The sequence below is a fragment of the Eutrigla gurnardus genome (genome assembly GCF_963514095.1).
Source record: "Eutrigla gurnardus genome assembly, chromosome: 1".
In the NCBI taxonomy this organism is placed as follows: Eukaryota; Metazoa; Chordata; class Actinopteri; order Perciformes; family Triglidae; genus Eutrigla; species Eutrigla gurnardus.
The window spans coordinates 34,497,862-34,515,903 of record NC_139915.1 but is presented as its reverse complement, the minus strand read 5'-3'; the positions used below and the strand labels follow the sequence as shown (position 1 = coordinate 34,515,903).

General features: G+C 45.5%; 2 protein-coding genes across 2 annotated transcripts in view; both read right to left on the bottom strand.

The window, feature by feature from the left end:
* The window catches only part of LOC311015290 (uncharacterized protein), a gene marked incomplete at its 5' end in the record, with an annotated part of 152,915 nt that overhangs the window by 89,062 nt on the left and 45,811 nt on the right, over nt 1-18,042 (bottom strand). The gene's annotated exons all lie outside the window — the stretch shown is intronic.
* Nucleotides 156-18,042, bottom strand: part of LOC311015308 (NLR family CARD domain-containing protein 3-like) — a gene marked incomplete at both ends in the record, with an annotated part of 33,564 nt that continues 15,677 nt past the window's right edge. The window contains 2 exons of the mRNA XM_084012437.1: nt 156-191; nt 3,630-3,768. Coding sequence (XP_083868563.1) covers nt 156-191; nt 3,630-3,768 — 175 coding nt within the window. The remainder of the gene's footprint in view (nt 192-3,629; nt 3,769-18,042) is intronic.

The window sequence follows — 18,042 nt, the reverse complement described above, 5'->3', positions numbered from 1 at the left end:
CATCCATCTCCGCACTGGCTTGAAACCGGGACCTGACCAGTGCACCCTGTACTTTGACATCCAACAGGTCTGCTAACGCTAGCTTTTTGATTTTGAGGATTTCAATATATCCTCGATCTGCTGTGGACTCACTCAATCTTTCTAGTTCCACTATATCAGTCTCCAGGTCTTTCATAGATCTGGTGATGTCTCTGGTGACATTGAGGGTGTGCTGTTGACATAAAAGTTTAATCTCAGTCTTACCATGGTCCCACCACTGCCTAATACTGCTAAAATCACCCTTCCTCTGTCTAAAAACATCCCAGAAATAAATAAGAACCTCTCTAAAATGTTTATCAGATGCTAAGACTGAATTAAAATGCCAATAAGCGCTTTTAGGTATAATATTCTGAATAAAAACATTACACAAAACTAAAGAATGATCACTAAAACCAGAAGGAACAATACTGCACATTTTAAAAATATTAAAATGATGCTTAAAACAATAGATACGATCTAATCGAGCTGAGGAGATCCTACTCTCTCTGAGGTGGGACCAGGTGTACTGACGGCAGTCTGCGTGCGTCCTCCTCCACACGTCCACCAGGCCATGAGAATAGACCAGCTGCCTCAGAACATGTTGGGAAACTGGATGCGGCTCTGCATGGTTGCGATCTAGCGCAGCGTTTTCAGTACAGTTAAAATCCCCCCCCAAGAATAAAAAATCCTCCGAGGCACAGCCATTTAAAACATCATTAGTTTTTTGTAAAAACAGCTTCCTCTCTGTACCGGTTGTTGGAGCATACACATTGATAAAAACAGCAGTAAAAAGGCCGAACCGTGCTCTCATTAAAAGCAACCTCCCCTCGATAAAATGCTCGACCTCCAGTGAGACCGGAGTAAAAGATTTGGAGAGGAGGAAGCCAACTCCTCCACTCAGGGAAGTGTTGTGACTTAAAATGACTTCCCCCTCCCACTCTCTCCTCCAGTCTGCCTCATTGGTGCTGTCACTATGTGTCTCTTGTACATAAAATACATCAATATGTTTCATTTTGGCCATTTCATAAATACTTGCTCTTTTTCTTTGTTCTCTGGCTCCATTTACATTTAGACTTCCCACTCTAAAATTATCCATAAGTAAGAAGTTAAGAACAAAAATAAAAGCCAATAAATTACTTAAAACACACATTGGAGTTCTTCCCATCATCATCCTTGTTCATTTGTCGTTTAACTTTAGGTAAAAGTTTCCTTAATCTAAAAACCTCTTGATCAGTAAAACCAGACTCATCTTTTTTGCTCATGTGGAGTCTGGCCGAGGTATAAAACAAACTTAAAACTGGGAAATGTTCTTCCATTTTAACCCCTTTAGCATTTTTGGTTTTGGTTAAAAACGACTGTATTAATTCTACAGAGTAAAGTTTTTTTTGTTGACTGTTGCTTACTTTAGAACCAGATATGTCACTGCTGTCAGAGACACACTCATCACTTTCACTTTCCTCTGTCTGCCCCCTTACAGTCTGTCTGTCCTTCACCTTACTGCTCTTTGCTTCCTGCTTTGTTCTAGTTTTTCCCCTTCGCTTGGAAGCAGTTTTCACCTTCACTGCCTCCTCTTCCTCCTCCTCCAGCTCAGCCTCCTCCACCTGTTCCCCCCATGTGGGCTTACTGCCCCCCACACCTGTCTCCTCTGCCTGTATTTCCTCCTCATCTGATAACCCTCCCTGCGTTTCACTAACGCCACCATTATTTATATACACTTCACTCACACTTTTTTCAGCTGTTTCCTCCCCCGCTCCACTTTCTACCACACCATCACCCAAAACCTCTCCCTCACCTATCTGATCATCTTCACTCACACCCAGTGGCGCAAAAAGTTGGTATGCAGTATATGCGGTGCATATGGGCGCACCGCCAGGGGGGGCGCCAAAACAAGGATGGGAGAAAATATAATGGGCCCTAGTTTTGTGGCGCAGCGCAGGGCGGCGCAGGGTGGCGGAGCCGGCGCAATGCAAGTTTCGACCCGTGCAGCCTTGCGCATCGTCAGTTTGGCAGTTTGGTGGATCGCCTGCGCCAAGATGGGTGTGGCGGCGCAGCAGGGGGAGGCGTCACAGATTCAGCTTGGCGTAGCGGAAGTTTCGTGGCAAAAAGCCTCGCCGAGACTGCGCTGCAAGCTCGCCAGCTCGAACCTGGTCTACTTTCGGCGCAAGGCGTAAATAAAGTCCATTCATTCAATGCGAATCACAGCTGGCGGATCGGAAGTTTGGCTGACGGCGCGCAGTGCGCACACGTCACCGAGACCTCACAGGCAGGTTTCCACAGTTCCAGGCACATTTAAATGCAATAAATAATCACAACAAACACTATTTAATGCAACTAATTGAATCAACACGTGAATTTATATCTATATAGATTGTCCCGTCACATCTGACGTCAGATCAAAGGCGGATGGCACGCGTAACGGAAACTCAGCCTCTCGGACCAAAACATCTCCCTCTCTCTCCTGTTTTTTATAATATCGGCATTGTTTTTATGATGATACGCGCGCACAGCGCGTGAGGGGAGCGGCGGCGCTGCTTCTGTCATCGGGTTGTCAAGTAACGGATCTTGCACTGAACCTCCCCTAACGCATTAAAGGAGAGGAGAGGAGCTCATTTGATTGGTCAAGATCTGAATCGGCTGTATTAATACCAGTCCACGCCTCGTCTCCTCCTCGTCTCCCACTCACGCCTTCTTCACATTTTGGCATGTTACAATTTAGTTCCTTACTACAGTATCCCTGGCCAGTGATGGGCTGGATAGTAACTAAGTGCTTGTAATTAGTTGAGGTACCTTTTTGAAGCACCTGGACTTTACTTAAGTATTTACATTTTCTTTGGACTTTTATCTCTCCACTTACAGTACTTACTGTACCTTTGCAATGTAAATGTAAAGTACCTCAGTTGTTATAGTATATATGGAAATATGTGAAATCTGTTTCAGTAAACTTCTGTAGCCTAACTAAGATGTGCATTTTTTTTTTTTTTTTTTTGGGGGGGGGGGGGGGGGGGCACCAAAATTGATGTTGCATACCCCCAAAAAACTGTGTAGTTGCGCCCCTGCTCACACCGTGCACATCATCCATACTCACCCCCCCGTGCTCCCGGTCGGACACAGCAGCAGCGAGAGGCGGTGCGCTCCGCGGCGCTGCTATCGGCCGCTCGGATGCCGCAGCCCGGGCTGCAGCAGATGAAATCTCCGCCGCAGCCGAAGGCCACAGCGCCGAGCGTCACCCCCCGGCCAGGCGGAGTCGGATCCCCTTGTTTCGGACAGGCTTTTACGGTGTGTCCCTCTTCATTACAACGAAAGCATTTCATAGCCGACGAGGTGGCGAATATCACGTAATCGTAATCATCTACTTTAACATGGAATCGGAGGTTGAGCTCCGTATCCCGATTGTTAAGTATCATAAACAGCTGTCTACGGTGAGACACTACGTGTTTCAGCAGCTGAGATCTACATCCAGACATTATCTTTTTAATGGGCGACACCACCTTCCCATGTCTGGAGAGTTCTCTGCTAAGAAATTCGTCGGTTATGAATGGAGGGACATTTGATAGTATAACCCTGGTGGATGGCTGTGTCAGCGGCACCACCTGCACAAACATTTGATTCACCGTAATGCCTGTCTCGACGACGCGGTTCACCTTCTCCACCTGATCCAGGAAGATGACCACGGCACTGTTCATCCGAGCGGCCGACCTCACGCTGCCGTGCCCCACCTGCTCTCCCACCGCAAGCCCAATATCTTCCACACTGCACGGAAAGCCGGCATTAACTTGCCGTGCTTCCGCGTGAGGTGGTCGAAAGTGACTCCATTTACCATGGCGTCTGAAAGACGCCGACCGGCGAGACACCGGCAGGAGGAAAAAAGAAACGCACTAACACACACACTAACAATAAACTTAAAGTGAAAATATACCCAATAAACCACATCAAATTAAATCAAATACTACGGAACAAACGCTCAGCGTCTCACTCCACACCACGACTCACTCCCAGCATGCAGCAGAGAGAGAGAGAGAGAGAGAGAGAGAGAGAGAGAGAGACACTGTAAGATAGTAAGAGAGAGAACAGAAAGTAGAGAGACTGACCAGATACAATACAAATGTGGCTCTTCAAAGTGCCTTTTTGTTGTTATAGGGTGCTGCTAATCAGTAGTTGGAAGTGACAGGGATAAGGGAACCTGTTGAGAAAGAGAAAAACAAATCAATATAATATAGAATAGATCACCAAACTACAAATTACAATATGAATACTGTAAGTGATGTGTAAGTCCATACTTCACATAAAATAGTTACAAATTCAGTTCACACAGATTAAAAATGAATAGTTTTTAATACACCATTTCAATAGTTCACGTTCAGTTCATTTTATTCAAGCTATAGAATGATCCTTAACCTAGCCCTATTATATGGTATTGTGGAGAAAAATGTAAATACATAAGCTAATCACACATGTTTTAAATTACTACACATAGACTCAGATGTTCAGGCTAGTGGAAAACTATTGTGAGGGTCAGAAACTGTGTCAGGGCATTCCATCTGTACGCCATACGTTGAAAACAGGAAACACAAGAGAGGATCACATTTGGGTCACACACACACACATGACAAGCTCATGATATACACCCGACAACATACAATGAACGGACATATTGTGTAGCTGCACCCGGAAGGAGCACATGACAAGCTCATGACATACACCCGACAACACACAATGAACGGACACATTGTGTAGCCGCACCAGGAAGGAGCACATGACAAGCACATGATATGCATCTCGACAACATACACACACAATACATAGATGACATCACCCGGAGGGATGGACCGTATGAGCCAGTGTGGGTGGAAATACCCAGCGCTCCAACCAGGCCACGGCATACTAAAATTACGCTCCGCCTGCATCTATTGAATGAGCCAATCAGACTCATGGGAAGTCTCAATAAAATACGCTGCGCACTCTGTCTAAGGGCCTTTTGAGTAAATTCAACCCTATGTTGAGTTCACTTTTAGGTCCGTGCACGTACAACTGCCGGAATATGTTTTCCTGATATTTGTGCTAATAAAGCGCTGTTATTGATACAACCCATAGACTCTCCTCCTATATTCAAGCTTACTATTTTTTTCACAACAAATCTGGTAGCAGAGGATGGTTTGGAGAAAAGCTTGAGGAGGAAAGAATTTTAACGACTACCTCCTGTCTTGCAGAAGGAGGGGGGTCTCCTGAAAGAAAGTGGAGGCCAGAAGGATTCATCCACTCTCGGGAAAGTTGATCACATGAGCGCTCAACCGAAAAGGTAAGCAGAAACCTATTTAATTGAATTCTGTATATTGAAAAATATAAATTAGGTGATCAACAAATTCCGAGTGTGAGTATGAATACTTTAGACAAAATTTAACTAAAGGATAAAATGTTAAAAAATAGAAGGAAAACATATTCTGCAAAAGTGATAAAATAAACCTGCCATAGTGTGTACACATGTGTGACTGAACCTAACAGAAAACACGAGATGAAGGACGAATAGAAGGGCTTTTATGTGTACAGTATCATGAAGTAGCGGACCCACCACACTCCGTGAAACATGAGAATTCTTGCACATAATTAAGTCACTCTATTAACGAACATAGCGTGTTTTGGGTTAACCAACAGACTGCATAAATAGTACTTTGTAATTTGGAAACGATACAACTCCTCCGGGACCTCGCTGTCGAGCAGAGAAGCGTAGGCAGTGGTTGTAATACAGGAAAACTTATAGTAATTTGGAAACGATACAACTCCTCCGGGACCTCGCTGTCGAGCAGAGAAGCGTAGGCAGTGGTTGTAATACAGGAAAACTTATAGTAATTTGGAAACGATACAATTTCTCCGGAACCGCGCTGTCGAGCAGAGAAGCGTAGGCAGTGGTTGTAATACAAGAAAATTTAGACATGGCATGGAGTTTTATGACATAGACATAGAAGAGTTTAGAGATATAGATAACAAAGAAGAAGAGAAAGTAGCCGACACCCTGTTGCACACTCCAGGAAGTGACACTCTCCACTCAGCAGCAACAGCAGAAACACACACACCAACGATAACGGAAGTGAGTAGACAGATACTAGAACTAGAAAAGCTCATTAAGACGAGTCTGTTAAATAAACCTAGTGGGATTGGGGCTGGTCTGGGTAACGTTAGGAGCGATTCTTTTGATTATATTGAGGGATTGAACGAGGGGGAAATGGAAGACTTCGTAGAGACCTTGAAGGCTAGAGTTATGACTGAGGATAGAAGTAAAAAGGGAGATGGGAAGATAGTTAAATCACTAGCGAAAAGGTGGGAGATAAAGGGATGGATCACCAAGGACGGGCTGCCATCAAGAGAAGCTATGAATATAATGGTGAATGATGTCAAACAAAGATTAGAGAGAGCTCGACAGAACATGGAGGCTGAAAAGGACAAGCGATCATTTTTCAAACCACTCAAAAAGATGTTTGAAGAACAAGAAGAAGAGACAAGAGTAACAAATCTAATGCTAAAAGACCTGTTTCAGCAGAGAAGAATGGAGAGGGGAGACAAACATGAAGAGACACAGGGAGGGGGAGGGGGCATATATCCAGTCCTGCCAGAGAAGTTAACAACTGGGCCTCCAGAAACGACATCTCCCCCAACAGCCCCACCTCCCTACACCCACCAAAGATTTATGCCTGCACAGACCACAGACACAGCAGTTCAAGCACCAGTACTAACATTGGCCGGCATGGAAGTCCTCGTACAAGACCAAGACAGAGAGGAAATGAAGAGAGAAGTGGAAAGACTGCAACAGCGAATAACGGCACTGGAGCCCCCTGGAGGATCAAGGAGTCAAGGCAGTTCAGAAAAGACCTGGTCAGAAAGTGAACCAGAAGGACCTCTCACAAAAAAACCCTCGAAGCCACCTAGTGGTGGAAACCATATCGACCCAAGGAAGGAGGGGTCAACCAGAGTAAAGTCACCTGCCAGCAGTATTGGCGGACAGGAAGAGGAAGAGGGGGACCGCCACTGTACGGGCCACAACCCATCCCACCGTACGGGCTACAACCCACCCCACCGACACCGGGGGCTGAGCCGCCCCAGCATCAGGCATATACTGGGGACTGGTACCAGGGACCGGGGAGCCAGTATCAAGGCCCTTACTGACACGCCCCTTCATCAGGACAAGAAGCGGTGCACTTCGGACTAACCACAGAGCCTCTCCTGACACTCAATGTTAATGGGCGGCCACACACCATGCTGGCTGATTCCGGAGCCACCTATTCTTGTCTAACAACACCGCAACAACCTTCGAATGTAACCCAATCGGTGGTGGGCGTGATGGGTTTACCACAAATACAGTATTTTTCAGAACCACTCTCGGTGGAATATCAGGGACACCAAATCTCACATTCCTTCTTGTTGGCACCACAGTGCCCGGTAAATCTTTTGGGAAGAGACCTAATGTGCAAAATGAGACTAACAATTTATATGAACAATGACGGAGTACATGTAACAACCAGCCCGCCACCATCGACACCCGAAAACCCAGTGAGACTCATGATGCTTGCACCTGAAGCAAATGAACCCCTCATGGCGGATCAAGAGGTCTTTTGGCTACGCCTCCTGGAGAATGGCCCAAGGACCCCACAGATACAGTACCAATTCAACCTTTTGAAGTCACGCATATTCGCCCTGCACCCATACAAAACGCCGCTGGATCACATACACTGCACCATGGATGTGGAGTCAGATCCGGATAGCCCCTATACCGAAGACTGGGACGAAAACATGGCTCATCTACACCCTCCCATTGTATGCAGCCATATCTACTGCGGGAGAGAGGGAGTCGCGGCCAGGGTGCTTCTGGATTCGTGGCTATTGCCTTGGTATCGCCTGGGCCCCTCAGCTGCTCCACATGTAACCCTGGCCGTAGGATTCGGACAGGAATCGCGGAGCCTGGGACCCATGGTCAGGAGGGCAACCACCCTCACATGGGAACAAACAGCACAACCCGATATGCTGAAGGCTAAAGAAGAAGATATGTGGTGCTTCACGGGCCCCCATACCACGGATGTCTCCCTCCCAGAACACATACCACTGCCAAGACAACATGGACTCCCATGTACGGATCACCCAGGAGCCGCAGCGGTTTTGAATGCGGTGAACTCACGATTTTGGACTATAACCCCCCATGACGTAGGAGCCCTGGAAACACAACCAGTGATTGTCACCCTGAAAGACCCAGATGCACCTCCTATTTATCGACGGCAGTATCCCCTAACCCAAGATCAAATGAAGGGAATTGCCCCCACGATACAGGGCCTTCTGGACGTCGGGGTAATATACGAGTGCCACTCCCCATGGAATACTCCCATATTACCGGTACAGAAAGCAGGGGGAAAGGGCTGGAGAATGGTACAAGATTTCCGCCCTATAAATGATGCAACGACTCCAGATGTTCATCCAGTACCAGACCCACACGTAGCACTCACGAGTTTAAGCCCAGCATTTCGATACTTCACTGTCATAGATTTGGCAAACGCTTTCTTCAGTGTTCCACTGGCACAAACATCACAAGCCATGTTTGCTTTCACGTTTGGGGGCAAACAGTACACCTACAATCGGTTGCCACAGGGGTTCAGGGGCTCGCCAGGTCTCTTTAATCAGGTACTAAAAGCACACCTACTAGAACTCCAATGGCCACCAGGGGTTGTGCTCATCCAATATGTAGATGATCTTCTCTTGGCAGCAGAAACATCTACCCTCTGCCTGGAGGCCACTGCCCTACTGTTCTCAGTTCTGCACAAAAAGGGCTACAAAGTCAAGAGAGAAAAAGTGCAGCTATGCAGAGAAGAAGTCCTATTCCTAGGCCGACAAATCTCGGCATCAGGATTGGGAGTATCTACGGCCCACAGGGAATCAATCCTACACCATCCAAAGCCCACCACGGTGGCAGACATGCTGTCATTTCTGGGACTAACGGGCTACAGCCGATCCCACATACCTGATTACTCCAATCGGACACAACCTTTGCGGACAATGATCAACGAGGTAGGGGCTCGAAACCTCACAGAACGACTACCCTGGACTTCTGAAGCTGAACAAGCATTCACTGACATGAAACAAGTACTCTCCCAAGCTGCTGCACTTACCTCACCGGACTACACAGAAGTGTTCCATTTGGATGTTTCTGAACAAAATGCATTTTTAAATGCTGTTTTGTATCAGAAAAAAGGGGGAGAGAGGAATGTGTTGATATACTACTCTTCAAAACTCGACGCAGTGGAAACCGGACAGTCAATGTGCGCCAGATATGTTGCAGCGGTAGCAAAAGCTCTCCAAAAAACAGCACATGTAGTGATGTGTCACCCATTACAGGTCCACACTGAACATGGAGTTGCAGCGTTTTTGGCAAGTAAGGAGTTTACTTTCAGCATGGCCAGAAAAACCAAGATTCAAAGAGAATGCACCAGGCCACATATAACCTTTGTCGCAGCCGAAAGGAACATGGCCGGAAACTTTGGGAAAGGAACCCCACATTCATGTGAAGAACTTGCGGTCAAAGAAAGTAAGCTCAGACAAGACCTGAAAAATGACATAGATCCCAAAGCAGAACTCTGGCTCTACACTGACGGATGCTGCTACCGAGGAGAAAACGGACTGAACCAGGCATCATATGCAGTGGTTCAGCAACACTCCAATGGAAGACATGAGACGCTCAAAGCAGAAGTAATACCACAACCCGCTTCAGCGCAAATGGCAGAAGTCAAGGCGCTCACCGAAGCCTTGAAACTGGCCAAAGGAAAGACGGTGAACATCTTTACAGATTCTGCTTACGCACATGGGGCGGCACAAGTAGATGCACCCATGTGGCAACGGAGGGGATTCGTAACATCCAGCAACGCCCCAATCAAACACCAAAGAGAAATACAAGAGCTGGTGGAAGCAATCACCCTACCAAGAGGAGTATCCATAATGAAGTGCAAAGGACATGAGAAAACAGGCACCAGGATCAGTCAAGGAAACGAGGCTGCAGATCAGGCGGCCAAAAAGGCAGGAGGATATCAGCCAAAGCAAATGGTACTCAGGCTGACGCCCCCCCAACCTAAACTCACCGAAGAAGACCTAAAAAAGATACAAGAACAAGCAGGCCCGTACGAATGGTCGACATGGACACAAAAGGGGGCCACAAAGAAAGAAGGTCTCTGGAGATCACATGATGGAAGGATAGTGGCACCAGCAAAATTAGTAGCGACCCTACTAAAAGAAGCCCATGGACCAACCCATGAAGGACAAAGACAAACACTCTTGAACATTTCAGCACTCTGGTGGCACCCACACCTAGACAGCATGGCAAAACTATACTGCGAAGAATGCGTCGTCTGTGGAAACCACAACCCAAGAAAACCATTCAAAACGCCCATGGGATCCTACCCCGTACCTCTCGCACCATTCCAAGATATTAGTATAGATTATACAGATATGGGACAGGAGAACGTAGTACAGGGAAAGAGGTACATCTTGGTAATGGTAGACAGATTTTCAAGATGGGTAGAAGCAATCCCCACAAATAGAGAAGACGGGAAGACAGTAATAAAGTGGTTGCAAACAGAGCTAATACCCAGATATGGGGTACCGAAACGTATCAGATCAGACAACGGGACACATTTTAATAATCAGATGCTGAGTGAAGTGGAGGCATTCCTGGGGATTGCACACAGTTTTGGTTCGGTCTACCATCCACAGTCCCAGGGACTGGTGGAACGCGCGAATCAAACATTGAAGGCTAAAATAGCCAAGGTATGTGCGGGCAGTAAGATGACATGGTTGGAGGCCCTCCCTTTGGCTCTCATGGCCATGAGAACCTCAAAAGGGGGAGGCACGCACCTGTCGCCCCATGAGTTGTTGACGGGAAGGCCAATGCCTGGCCCGCCACGTGATGGAGGACATATACCTCCTTTAGATGTGTGTCAGATAGAAAAATCCGACTACATGAGAGAACTAATATCTCTTGTCTCAGCCCTCTCAATACAGGTGCAGAAGGCACAGGAGAAGGATCCCGAAGAGCAGGGGACGATAGTCAAAGTAGGAGACTGGGTCAGGGTCAAGGTTCACAAAAGAAAGTGGACAGACCCCAGGTGGACTGGTCCGTACGAAGTGAAGGAGGTTACTTCACACTCGGTCCAGGTCAAGGGAAAAGCAGGAGCACCCTGGCACCACCTGACACATTGTGCCCCAGCATCACCACCTACTCGCTCACTCCAGGAAGTGAGAACAGATTTGGCCCAAAATGACGACTCCGAGGAGTTTTAGGAGACTCTTCGGAGATCCGTCTGTTGCACCGGAGGAAAGACGGAGGTGGAGATATGCAGACTATCTCCCATGGGGGAAAACGATGTGCACCGTGATCATGGGTGTATCCGGGGTGGCGGTAATACTCCTTCTACTAGAACTCGAACTAATAAACAAAGAGCGAGACAATTCCACCAACATTTACCTAACACGTCCCAAAAGGGAACAAACGAAAACTTTCCAGATCCCCGAAGTCGCGTGCGGTGCTAAAATAGTTTTAAATTATACTGCCGGGGATACCACAATGTTCACATTCGACCTGTGCTCCGTGATAGACTGCGGGGAATCCCAAGCAAGTTGGCGGGGCTACGATGTCTATCTGTGTAATAGTCCACGAATAGTGGAGAGCTGCGAGGCCACTGGGAATGCTTACCAACATGGGTTTGGGTTCTCGGTGGATTCACAGCCATTTTGTCCCGATTGGTATCAAGTAACAAAGTTCACTGGGACTTGGTCCGGTTTTACCAGACACACACACAGTGAGTTTTGGGACCACATTTCGTTCCAAAGAGATTTCAGTCCAACCGGCAATCCGCTCACTCTCTCTATCAATAACATTAAGGCAAGCTCCACGGGAAAAAATCGCATATGGATCGCATTAGGAGTAGACGTCACCGGAAAAGACCAGATACGAGGAATACAAGTAAACATATACCCGCCCAAATACGCCCCCACTAGTAAAGGTAGTGCAACGAATACGACCACAGCTAATTCCACTGCCCTAAAGCCGCCCACTACCAGTCCGATAGTGATGACCCAGGATTACACAGAATTAACTCCTTTAGACGTCGTAAAAATGGCTACAGGCTTCGGAGAAAGTAACATTTGGTTAAGGTGGATTACGGATAATGCTAAGCGCCAGAACATGACGGGATGTGTAGCATGCGCGGCTGCGCGTCCTGCCATGTTCGTCGAACCTGCCCCCTTATATCCAGACAAAGACAAAGTAGGTTATGAATGTATGATGAACTTAACCAGAAAAGCCACACCCTCAGGATGCCAATCCCTGGCATCAGTCTTCCCACCCATTGATAATAAAACTAGGGCCGGCTATTTTACCGCCATAAAAGGAAAAGAGTACCTTTAAACAAAATGTTCACACCTAGTTGGTGTGAAAAGGGGGATTTGTGGAGAAAAATGTAAATACATAAGCTAATCACACATGTTTTAAATTACTACACATAGACTCAGATGTTCAGGCTAGTGGAAAACTATTGTGAGGGTCAGAAACTGTGTCAGGGCATTCCATCTGTACGCCATACGTTGAAAACAGGAAACACAAGAGAGGATCACATTTGGGTCACACACACACACATGACAAGCTCATGATATACACCCGACAACATACAATGAACGGACATATTGTGTAGCTGCACCCGGAAGGAGCACATGACAAGCTCATGACATACACCCGACAACACACAATGAACGGACACATTGTGTAGCCGCACCAGGAAGGAGCACATGACAAGCACATGATATGCATCTCGACAACATACACACACAATACATAGATGACATCACCCGGAGGGATGGACCGTATGAGCCAGTGTGGGTGGAAATACCCAGCGCTCCAACCAGGCCACGGCATACTAAAATTACGCTCCGCCTGCATCTATTGAATGAGCCAATCAGACTCATGGGAAGTCTCAATAAAATACGCTGCGCACTCTGTCTAAGGGCCTTTTGAGTAAATTCAACCCTATGTTGAGTTCACTTTTAGGTCCGTGCACGTACAACTGCCGGAATATGTTTTCCTGATATTTGTGCTAATAAAGCGCTGTTATTGATACAACCCATAGACTCTCCTCCTATATTCAAGCTTACTATTTTTTTCACAACAGTATCTTTGGTGTCCATGGATGTTTACCAGCTTGCAAATAATTTAATTGAAGTCTGGCAATTGATGGCGTTGTGACATGAACTTGCCAGGGTTAACTTGAATCCAACATTTTTATTCAGATTTCAATCTCACATAGTCTGAGCTAGTTCAGTGACTAGCAACTAGATTGCATTCAGTTCGTCGTTCTAGAAAACATAGCGTGTTCTCCTGGCTAACTATTAGCTAACTATGTGTAGCACTTAGGGTTGCCACCGGTGTGGACCCGCCACACCGGACCGAAAATCGGCGTCTTTGAGAGAGTCGGCGTCCGTGAGTCTCCTTGGTGTGGTCGCTCGAATCGGCCCACGTCGGCGTTCATTTCAGCCGATTCAAATGTGTAATCCGCCATTCCAGTCGGCCATATTAAGTAGCCCGACTTCATTTACCGACGCGAGTCGGGCAGTCGGTGCGGTGTGGACCCGCCTAAGATGTTGTATATATCTATCCTATGAAATCGCATACAGTGCGCATAAACATTACCAAAAAAACAACAACTACAAATGGCAACAACTTTACAGCATAATTTGCTTGCTTTTGATGAGGGCATGCTGTTTAATTATTTAAGCAGAATAGCAGGCAATACTTACGTGGGATGTCGAAAAACGCAATGGTCCTAAGGAGCGTCTCCATGCACGATAAATGATTGCCTGAAGGAAAATATGTCTTCGTATTTATTTATTTGTTTGTTTGTAATCCAACTCCACTTACACCACAGCTAAATAAAATATATATATACAGTCAAGATAAACACCTGTAACACAAAATGCATCACCTGAAACCGAAACTTCCAGCGCAGGCAAACCGCACGTTGGCTAACCCCCTTGCGTCAAAATCAACCGATGAGGGATTTGCGTTCAAATCAGATGACCCTCTGCGTCGGAAATAGACGCAGAGGGTCATCAGACTGATTTGAATGGAAATCCCTTTGCGTCACTGTCGGACGCAGAGACAGGTGACGCAAAGGGGATATGACCAATCGTCAGTATGTGACGAGTAGGGATGAGACTGTGTTGGATAAGCATGCACCCATCAAGAAGCTCACCGTCAGATCTGTCAAAGCCCCGCTTGACTCTGACCTGAGAAGCTCGATGAAAGATAGAGATAAAGGGAAAAGAGTTGCTGTAGATTCAGGTAGCTCAGAGGACTGGCTAGCATATCGCTCTTTAAGAAACAAAGTGACCAAATAAACAGAAAAAAAGGGTGTACTACCAATCTAGAATTGAAGAAATTAAACATGATGGCAAAAAACTCTGGAGTACTCTCAATCAAATCATGGGTAGAGATAAAATGGGCAAAACACCAGCATTTATTGAATCAGGTGAAGGCTTTATCACCAAGCCCAAAGACATTGCTGATTATTTCAACAATTATTTCACAAGTAAAGTTGATACTATAAGAAATGGCATGTTGCCTGTAAATGGTATTCTATCTGAATCACTTATTAAAAATGATATCATGCAGGACAAAGAATGCAAATTTGGATTTTCAGTCACTAATATATTGGAAATTGAAAATCTATTGTCTGAATTGAAATCTGACAAACCCTGTGGTCATGATAATCTAGACAGTAGACTCTTAAAGTTGTCAGCTGGAATAATAGCCAGTCCTATATGCTATATTTTTAACTGAAGTTTTAAAGAAGGAATCTATCCTCAAGTATGGAAGGTTGCTAGAGTAACTCCTCGACCAAAAAATAGGAAAGAAGCATTCACTGGATCGAATAGTAGGCCAATTAGCATTTTACCGCTATTAGGGAAATTAATGGAAACAATCATATTTAAGCAAATTCAAAATGATTTCTCTATGAATAACATGAATTCAGACTTTCAACATGCATATAAAACTGGCTATTCAACATGCACAGCTCTCACACAATTAACAGATGACTGGCTAAAACTAATTGACAGTAAATTATTAGTTGGCACAGTGCTGTTAGATTTTAGTGCAGCGTTTGATATTATTGACCACAAACTACTACTTATAAAATTCCCTGCGTCTTACAATGACGCGCTATATGTCTGCTGCCTAAACACACAAAACACTTGCCTTCTTTTCTTCATTTTTCTCTCCTCAGTTCAAGAGTCAGTTCTGTACAGTTCTTAGATCTCTGATGGTTTCCTCCACAGAATATACACTTTGGCTCATCTCTGACGCTGACAGCGTGAAGCGAGGCTGTAGAGGCTGTGTAAGATCTCCTTTTTTACGGTATTCTTTTCTCCACATAGGACTTTTCCCATTGTTTCTCTTTATCTGGTTGGTGCACATTCTGGGTGAGATTGGCTGCTCTTTCACGACTTTCAACCTCCTTTTGGAAGAACGTCATCAGGCTTTGGACACTGAACGTGTTGTCATTATTTGCATCATCTCTTTCACTCGCGTTTTGACGGGTGAACTGCAAAGCCATTTCTTCTGGTATCATCTTCATGAGAATAGGGCAGAGCAAGTTGCCATAACTGTCAGAGACTACTCCCATTGAGCCTAAACTGCACACTTGTATCTCGATGTCATCATATAGCCTGCGTAAAGCTGCGACATCCCAGGCCCTTTTTACTGGTGTCAGATTTAATAGCTTATTCATATGTGCATTTATGATGAGGTCTTTACGCCCAAATCGGCTGATAAGCATTTTCTTTGCATTGTCATCATTTTGGTCTGATAAAGAAAGTCCCATAACTACATTAGCTGCAGTGCCATATAAAAACGACTTCAAATATGTACATTTATCAGACTTGGTTAGACTGGCATTATTGTCAACTGCTGTCTCAAACTGGCTCCAAAAACATCTCCGGAAAACTTCTCAATGACCAATTTTGTCAACTTGCCTGCTTGTCTTCTCACCTCATTGTTTGAATATTGGGAAGTCACTGAAGCTGCGCTCTGATTGTCGTCCATATTTCTCAGGATGCGTTTTATCCTGGTCTTTCTTGACATGATTCGATCCATGTATTCAAAGGCTGAATGAACCTCATCTTCCAAATCATCCCCTGCTGTCTCCGCTTCAATGTCATGGTCACTATCCATTAAAGCTCTTTCTCTCGCCGTCAGATGCTCCAAATATTCATCCAGCAAATCTGTGCTGGGATCTTCTTTTTCAACCTCCCGATCAATCTTGTCCAAGAGTCGTGTCGTAGCGGCCCGTATTGCTCCCCTTAGTTCCTTTTGTCTTTGCAGGTTCGACATTGTTGCTTTGTCCTATTATCCGCGTCTTCAGCTGTCATGCATTCTTCTAGTTTCTTCTCCCGGGTTTCGGCAACAAATGTAAGGTGTGGATATAGGAGGAGTTGAAGTTGCAGGTAAAAAAATTTACACTTTATTTCCTATACTTTAACAACTCTAAAATCAGGGGAAAGGGCAGGGGAAAGAGTTCTGTGTGGCGAGAGTAGCCTTCTCCCAGTGGCGTCTCCCAGGTGACGCACATCAGGTCCTAATGAGCTCTGAGCGCAGACGCACTCAACTGCGGCCTCTCCGCGGCTCCTCTGCGGCGCTGTCCAGGGTGCTGAAGGTGACAGGTTAGAACCGCAACAGGTTGAAAGCAGAACCCCACCAGTGATGAATGGATGGACATGGTCTATGAGATCTATGTTATGGAGAGGAGATCTTTTTCCCTCAAAGTGGAAAAAGAAAGGTTTTACAGGATCTGGACCAAATGGACTGAGTATGTAAAACCAATGAGATGTGATTTCATATGACTGTACTTGGGCATTGTGTGAACCTGTCCTCCCTTTGTTTGTGTGTGTGAGTGTTATTTGGATTGTCTCAAGTGGTCCCCAGTTCTGTTCTGTTCTGATACTGTTCTCAACTAAAACCAGTAAGAGTCAGAAAAACATTCCAGAAGGCCAATATGGACCAAATCACATGGACTTCCTGGAAGCATCTTTATCTGTCTTTGAATGACTAAGATTGGAATTCATGTATGTGATGGTAATTTGCCTTTCTAAAGAAAAAGATCATTTCAAAACAATAACATGGAAAACCATGCCAGATTGTGAAGACAAACTTTATTCTGTTCTTTTCTTCCTCTAAAATAAAACTTGCATCAAATGAAAATGTATGAACTCTATTTGAATTCCAATGAATAGTAATTTCTTGTTTTCATGTTCAACTATCCATCAGAGTAACATGAGAGAGAAAGGGAAGCATGCAGAAGAGTTGAGCAGAGGTGGAAGGGGATACATTGCAGATCTCATTCCAAACACTGAAGGATCTTCTGGATCAATACACGATCACAAACACTTCATTGACAAGTATGTTTTCACACACAAGGAATGTGACGTGGTGATTGGTGCAGAACAATACACACAGTCAGATAGTAGAATGACATCGTTACATCATTATGAAAACGGAACATTTACAATAGAATATGTGGAACTAATATAGAAGAACAGCTTCAATGATGTCAGCCATTCAAGGGTCTAGACCTCTGGGGGACCACAGTCTCTGGTTCCTCACATAGTCTGGTCTCTGGACTAATGTGAGCTACTATCTAGACCTCTGGGGGACCACAGTCTCTGGTTCCTCACATAGTCTGGTCTCTGGACTAATGTGAGCTACTATCTAGACCTCTGGGGGACCACAGTCTCTGGTTCCTCCACATAGTCTGGTCTCTGGACTAATGTGAGCTACTATCTAGACCTCTGGGAGACCACAGTCTCTGGTTCCTCACATAGTCTGCTCTCTGGACTAATGTGAGCTACTATCTAGACCTCTGGGGGACCACAGTCTCTGGTTCCTCACATAGTCTGGTCTCTGGACTAATGTGAGCTACTATCTAGACCTCTGGGGGACCACAGTCTCTGGTT